Source organism: Ornithodoros turicata, chromosome 6 (genome assembly GCF_037126465.1).
Source record: "Ornithodoros turicata isolate Travis chromosome 6, ASM3712646v1, whole genome shotgun sequence".
Lineage (NCBI taxonomy): Eukaryota > Metazoa > Arthropoda > Arachnida > Ixodida > Argasidae > Ornithodoros > Ornithodoros turicata.
Window position 1 is genome coordinate 26,902,567 of NC_088206.1, and position 8,055 is coordinate 26,910,621.

Sequence of the window (8,055 nt, forward strand, 5' to 3'; positions counted from 1 at the left end):
TTTCCCCCACAAAAGGAATCACCTGCCGTAAGTCCATTCTCAAACATGTTGGTTCAGAATTCCCGTGCCAGGCAAGAGTGATTCCGCTGTATACATGTATACATGGCTTGCACGTGACGTCACACCGTAGCTTTGCCAGTGCTTTTTCCCTCTTTCTGGGAAACATCTTAGTTAAATAACTACATCTAGTAGTTGTAAAGTACTTTTAACTAGTGCGGCTGTGATGTAGTTACACTAGTAGTTAAACTATAATTTGACGCAGTTGTTAGAGTACTAAAAAAGTAGTTAGAGCACACCTCTGCGCCTCTGGTGCTTCGTGCTGCGCATGGTGCCGCGGCGGCCGCGGCTGGCAACACTGTTAAAAGGCCATCATGGTGGATTTACTGTTTCCGTGTCTGTTTTGTTACGATCGTAACTGCTTTACAAAGTATATTTTATGAGTACGCTTGGCTGGGATAGCTGGACTCTGCTGAACTTACGTCTACACATGGGAGCGATGAGCAGCGAGGCTCTCTTCGTGGCTTTTCTACGTTTGCCAAACCCTAGTGAGCATTGAAATAGCATCGTTGGCTGGAGATCGATTATCCGGTATGGACTCTAAGAAAAGCCCTAGTCGGTAAGACGTTTTCCCCCATATCTCGGTATACAAGGTGAACACGTGTAGCGAAAAGTGTCATTTCAGGCGCACGAAACGACAAGCAAAAGAAGACAACGTGTGGGACTGTAGTGTCTGCACCTATCGTAACACCGCAGAGGCTTTCAAGTGTCTCATGTGCGACGTTCGCAAAGGAACCTCGACACGGTAAAACCTTTCAAAGCTTCTCTTTTGTTATTTAACAAACCACGAGGGTTCTGGTTCAGGTACTGGCAGATTCTATACGTTTCATCTTAAATGATATACCGATCCCGGAAATGGAAACGTGCTCTGCTTTGCGTTATATGCAAAGTAGTTTTTCACGAGTTTGCCGATACTCTGAAAGCACACCAACACTCATAAGATGGTAACAGAATGATTCGCGAATGGCAGGACCTATTCCACTTCGCTTGAACCGCCCGTGGTGATACCAGACTCGAAAGTTTGGAGACCATGGTCGTAACTGCGAAGCATTCATAATTCCCGAATGCAAGATGTGCAAATTTTAGCGGAGGACCAAACATCACAGCATTTTACGAACCAGTCTGTCTCTGCCTGGGCTACTTTACCAGCAGCTTCTTAACAGTCAAATAACAGGTCAAGCAAGCTTAAATCAGTGGCGGTCAGATTGGGGGTCAGATTTCCCTCCCTCTCTCCCCTCCCCCACTATGCACTCCGACAAAAGAACCGCCTCCCCCAAAGCGAGGGTCCGGATCCGCCCCTGACTTAAATGTTACCTTCATTATGTCCAGCACTGCCATAACAGGTCTCGGATGTTTCTTGCAATCAGTTGCATTGGCGGTTTGCACATCTTGCCCTTAAAACTTTTCTTCGCACATCCGATCTCAGTGAAATCAATGAAGACTCTAGCAAGCACCACATTATATTTCCGCACATATATTACATCAGAGCATAAAAACTTCAGTCGTGTTCCCCCTGCTTTACAAAATATGAGGTAGTAAATTTGCACCCTACTAGATTTGCTGTCTAGATGTAAATGTACCACATACACACCCAGCGCAAAACAATGCGCATAATATCTTATGACACGTCATCACTGCTTGTGCACTTGTAAAGGCACTTTTGCTCAAATCCCCGAGGAAGTTCATTCTTGGAGGCATTGGTGAATTGCCTATGTTTGAAGTGTGCATCACATGGTGTTTGTGTGTGAGCCAGTTAGTCAAGTCTTTTGAGGAGTTCTATGATCTCATTTAAATATCTAATTCTCTGCATATAAAAATGTTGGGCAACTAACGAAACAACATTGTCCTATCAATTAACATGCATCAACACTTTGTCGAGTCTAATTTAATCCAAACTACACACTTAGGCTCATTCACTCCTAGCGTCAGCAGAGACAGAGATCTGATATTCGAATTTCAAGTTTCCCACTGTTCATTTCAGGTACATTCTCCACTACTCAGGACATGGATAACTAGAGCCCAGATTTTTAGGCACAAAGAAACCCTTTATTAGGCGCTAAAAACCCCGCTTTAGGCACTAAAAATGGCATTATAGGCACTATAAACTAATTTTTTCATCGTAGCTCTGAAAGTGCAAAAACAAAGTGAATAAATCAGTTCCCTGTTACAAGGACAATAACGTAAATGGGAGTTGCGACTGTTTTTCTAATCTTTTTGCTTCACGAAATGCAAAACTTATCCATCCTACTGTGGTCACAAGGCTTCTAGGCATTGCCTCCGGTTCCACAACACTTTTCAGAAGGACGTTTTGTGGGCAGCGTACTGGCGATATGCGAGATGGGCTTCGGGCATAGTTGAACAAGCAAATTTCTTAGTCCTCGTACTTTTTAAGCTTCGCCTTCTATGTTTAGTTTTCGGCACTACCACAAGTCTGCTCACACTGGACGTGGCATCACTTTCGCTCATGTACCTATGTCCTTGACTGCCTGCGAGGAGGGCAGCTTCCTCAGGTTGCCAAACTGTACCTGTAAAGGATAGTACTGGACCTGTACCTACCTTCGTACGTCTGGGCCCCTCTTCAGCATTTTACCATGTGTCAAATTTATTGCACAAAATAAATTTAAAAGGGTTCGAGGACTCTTCTAGATGGAAACAGGCAATAGTGTTGCAAGTTCTAGATTGCGACAAAACCGTTACGAAACGTGCTTATATTTTATAATAGCGATCCTCAGAAGGGAGGGAAAGAACAAGTAAGCGACTGTACCGAGTAACCGATTTTCAACTCTCAGCTTACATTCCAGCACCTTTGAGATACTCGCTTCTTCCAAGCGATCGATGGTTTGAATCAGAGTTCGAGGTAACTCATTACAAGTAACTCGTTACTGTAACTAAGTTCCTTTTTTTGATAACTTGTAACTTAACTCTGTACTTTTGTGCCGTGGTAACTTTCAGAGGAACTCATTTCTTTTCCAGGTAACTTTACCAAAGTAACTTAAGTTAAGTTCCAAGTTACTTTTAATTCGCGTTTCACTCACGTCCACATATTCTCTTGCTTTCTCTCTGGTTCCTTCATGACATTTTTTGCCATAAAACGCGATATTCAATCAATGACAGTATATTATACAGGAAGTAAGAAACTGCTGCCATTAAAATGAAGCTGAACCATTGTGCGCCCACAGTGGGAATAAGATGCAAAGCATTCGAATAGACCTCTATCAGAGAAACGTCATCATGACGTTGGTAGACAGAGTGAAACCGAAACAAATCTGAAGGAGAGGGCTGGGTTCCACGAACGGGCACTTGTTTGCTGCCTCCCATTGAAAGAAAAGTAAGACCGGAAGTCGTGTCCCTTTCAGTGACCATCGTAATCCTCTCAAGACCGTGGCATTCGGACGCGACCTTGTTTACCTCTAGCTTCGCGCGTAGTTCAACTCTACCAGATCTGTGGTGCCGTCGAACACTATGACGTCATTTGTTTACAGATAGGGAGAGGTCTATTGTTGGACATAAGTGAAAACGATCTAAGCGTGTTGCACTCCTCCGCAGGCAACTGAAGGTCTAACTCAACTGATCATGCGCGCTGCACCTGCGTAATGCTATTTTGTGTCCGAAGTAACTTGGAAGTAACTCGTTTTTTTTTTAAGTAACTCAGTAACTGCAAGTTACATTTCGGGCATAAGAACTTCGTTATTAACTTAGTTACATTTTTCACACGGTAACCTAACTCGTAACGAGTTATTTTTGATGGGTAACTTCGCAATCTATGGTTTGAATAGGGCGTGCGACCTTGTCTATGTGAATTTCGCCTGGACAACGGAGTCTCGACACTGCTTTAGGTCCATTGTAGGCATTTATGTTCACTCAGAGTTTTAGGCATCCACACGAAAATAGGCTCTAACGCCGGAATAGGCATTTATAGGCACTACCAAATCGACACAGGATGTTCCCCAGCACCCAGTTCGTGCTCCTGTATTGAAAAGGCACTATTAGAACCACCCGAAAAAAATAGGCATTTGCCAAGGAATCCGGGGTCTGTTGATAACCTCTAACTTGGTATTACCACAGAATCTAACAACTGTGACTTATGACACAAATCATTGTTAGTCAAGTAGGCTCTTTGGCTTTTTCGTGAATTACTCGTTCACACTGGTAATCATTCTGAGCCTCGACCATACAAGTAGCCATCGCAATGCGTAGTGGTGAATACTGAAAAAGAAATAGCTCCTTAGATATACCCATTCTTATAGCAAAACAAGCACTCCCACATTTTATCTGCCCCTCGTGGCAACACTGTCTGGTACACACAATTAATGAAATGATTTCCAAGGGTATACCAGTACCTCAACTCACTCACAATTTTAGTTGCAGCTGGAATGCCTTGTGTCCTGTTCATTCTGTATGAAAGAAAAATAAAAGGGAAGGACAAATAATTCCATATTTTTCACCAGACAACTGTGATCACAGGAGCACTGAGAGAAGGTACACTAATGTTTTGGTCATTCTGCAAGCAGGAAGCCCCGGTTGAATGCCCAACTGGTAGCGCAACAACTAGGACCCAGTCGACGCCCCCACCGTGGAGGGGGGCGCAGAGGTGGTGATCGACCGCGTCCCAGGCCTCGACTGCAGAACGTCGACCGCTCCTCAGGAACCCACAAGGCAGTGACAGTGAATAATGTCACAGTTATCATCACGGAATTCCAACCCAAGGCAACAAGCAGCATTCGACTCTCTGACGCCTCATCCTCGGACGCCCACTCGGATGGGCATCCGGACGGCCATTGAGTGGTGCATGCCACTTTGTGAATGCCAGTGTGGACCTCATTAGACAGCCCCGTTTTAATGTGCGCAGTGGAAGGTGTCCGTTGCTGATGCACATGATGCACTGTTATTCAGTGGCAGCTGTGGTTGAGAGCGCGTCCGTGCTAGAACAATTCACTCAATATAATCGTGCTGTCGTATTGTGTTCACTTCCTGTATGCTGCCCAAGATGCCAAGTCATGAGGACAAGAGGAAACATTTGACTTCATATATCCCAAGCTCAGCCTCAAAACTGTACAAAATTAAAGGCACGAATGAATGTCTTTTCTGGTGAAACTGAAAGAAGGCATTCGAGTACTCTTTCTATCATCTAAAATGCAGACATGCATGCAAGGTGTGCAAAAATTATGTCACATATTGTGGGTCAGCTGCATGTACTGAGGAACTAACCATTCCATGTTGCGAGAATGAATGGAAAAACTGCAATGTTGCGCAGGGGAGGTGGCAAGTAAAGGGCCACTAAACTATTGGAGAAACTTCGTCGAACAAAAGACACACAGTGCGAAAGCAGAGATTTCACGGTACCTAAACAAGAACAGGACTTTTGTAAGAGAACTGCTTTTATTTGTCTTCGTTCCTTGTTCTACCCATTCCAACCTCGTCATCTTCCCTCACCCTTCCAGGTGTGTGCGTACAACTTTATGTAACTCTAGCACTTCCATTGCTTAGAAAGCAGATCAAGGAGCAAAATCATCACCTTCGGATGTGTTGGCAAACGTCACTGAGCAACAGCAAATGGGACAGACGTATAAGAGTTCCGTATATATCCAGTCCGTCCCGACTGATGTTTGGCGTCACTATGGGGTTGTGAGGGAGGTAGTCTGCACTAGGTGAAACGGAGGGAAGGAGTGGCACACCGCACCAGTTCTGCTGCTTTCATTCTGTCTCTGTGGCGTGATGCCACCAAAAGCAGCACGAGGAGCCCTCTGCAAGCATGTGGTCCTATTTGTGTCCCCTGTGGTCCTCAGCTTTGCCATGAACACCTTTTAGTTTCTTTGCACTCGCCCTAGGAAGTTCCTTCTTGCTCGTGGACTGTAGTCATTATTCGATAAGTATATATAGTCCTAACTTTTTTTAAGGCAACCTCACAGACATCAAGTCAAAGTCCCTCGTCGGCACCGCTAAATTGGATGTGGGAGGGGCGCCACCCCTTCCACAGACGATGTCTACAAGACTAACTTTGAATGACGTTATCTTAAACTAAACACCGTCCCGCCTGTGTTGGTCCTGCAGCAAGGGCAATTTCGCAAAGCAGGCTTCACCTCATGCACAGAAGCATCAAGTGAAGCCCACTTTCGGGTTGTGTCGTATTCGTGGAACAGTCGAATATTCGAAAAATCGAATATTGAATATTCGATTCGCGAGTCGAATAGTTCGAGCGTTTGATATTCGATTCGAATTCGAATATTCGCACACCCCTAGTTATTTGTGTGACACATTGCGCTATTGCTGCCATAACATTATGGTACATACAAATAGTACAGCTTCAGTGCCATGTACAGTACTCGTATAATGTAGGAGGCTTTAACATAGGGATTTCATTCAACATGAAGCCAATTAGACAATCAGTAGAAATGTTCTTTAACAAACACCCCACCCTTGCCAAACTGATCCTGTCAAGTGCTGACCTCGCGTGGGGGTACGGCATGACCCCCCTCAATCTGGTGTCACGCAATGCTCAGTCAGTTGACCTTAGGTAGTGCATATAGGGCTCGCGTCAAAATTAACTTGAACATGGCTCCAGCCTGCGAAGCGGGTTCCACCCTGGCAATGCCTAGCAGAAGACAACGCCTTCATAATGAAGAAGATCCCTCTAACGGTAAATAGATGACCAAAACACACTCCGCCGTTATTTCTACAAAGGAGCACCAGGGTCTGCAGGTCGGTTTGACGTTCAAGTTAACTCTGATGCGAGCTGTACAATGCACCCAAGGACAGACACCCCCTCAGCAAGACCCTGCGCCTGCATGTCATGCCTAATACACAGCTCCACTATCAATACATATACAGTCATATACCCATCCCCTTTGGAAGCTCGACACATCCTCCCAGGAGGTTCATTTCTGGGGAACATACTGGTCAGGAAGAATGACTTGTACACAGGTTGCTTCGAAAGGTACTTTGGTCCAGTGCTGGGATTTGCGAAGGATTTTCATCTCGGGAGGGGGGGCTTTTTCTTTTTTTTTTTTTTTTTTTTGTATTTTTTCGGGTGGAGGGGTGTTGTTGTCAAGAGGGTACACTCGTTCGACAATTTTCCGGCCACTGTTGTTTTGTGATATCAATGACGTACGTTAGTGGAGCCTCAGGGGCGGATTCAGGATTTTGGGGTGCAGCCATGGACATCATGCTTAGGGTTCTTCGTTTTCGGGTTTTATGAGTTTTCAAATTCGGGAGGGGAAAATCGGGTACTATTTACACTCGAGAATTCTGGGAGAAATCGGGCGCTATCTCTGTTTGACATGTTACCGGGAAGTCTTCGGCTGAAACGAAAGGCATATGAAACAAGCCACTGCTGTGACACTGGGACGAGAAACAATAATCTTTATATTTCCACTTGGAACTGGGAATGACCGCGGTATTCAAACACTTGCCCGAGCTCCACAAAAGCTTGCCTTTGACTCCTGCAGGAGGGGATCATAAACGGAGGACCACAAATATAGCTCTCTTTGCTGATATTATGATTCACTTTTCCAACGGTTTACCGAGAAGGACAAGTTGAAGGACCGCAAGGATTTCGGGTAGGGGTTTTACCCGAATTCTTAAAAATTTGTTCGGGGGGGGGGGGGGGGGGGAACTATCGTGAAAAATCGGGTTTAACCCGAAAACGAGGAACCCTAAGCATGCTAGACACGCGATCTATGGTCAATTAGACACTGTGTGAAGGCAGAAATTGAGAAGGGGGTCAGGACATCCGGACCCCCACTATCGGCCCCCGCTCGGTCTTAGCTTAGGACGAGTACGCGGATGAGTAGACACCAAACCCCCCCAACATGCCCAACCACAACCCCTCAATCTCCAACGGAAAGGGGCAGTCGAGAGGCTGTGGCCGCCGTGGCCGAGCACACATTGTCGCGCGTCGAGGGTCGTCAGCTTTACGTTAACAGCTTACGTTGCGCTAAGCGTAGCGCAGCCGCAGCTAGCATCGCCGGCGTTGCCTGCCTCGCGTGGCGCCATCTGGGG

The 8,055-nt window shown here is 45.6% G+C and overlaps 1 protein-coding gene across 1 annotated transcript; it reads left to right on the top strand.

Annotated features, from left to right (window-relative positions):
• Positions 1–337: 337 nt before the first annotated feature.
• Positions 338–5,151, top strand: LOC135396473 (RING1 and YY1-binding protein-like). The gene is made up of 3 exons (XM_064627459.1): positions 338–616; positions 683–802; positions 4,569–5,151. The coding sequence occupies exons 1-3, from the start codon at positions 591–593 to the stop codon at positions 4,837–4,839; spliced, it is 417 nt and encodes a 138-aa protein (XP_064483529.1). The 5' UTR covers positions 338–590; the 3' UTR covers positions 4,840–5,151.
• Positions 5,152–8,055: the final 2,904 nt, after the last annotated feature.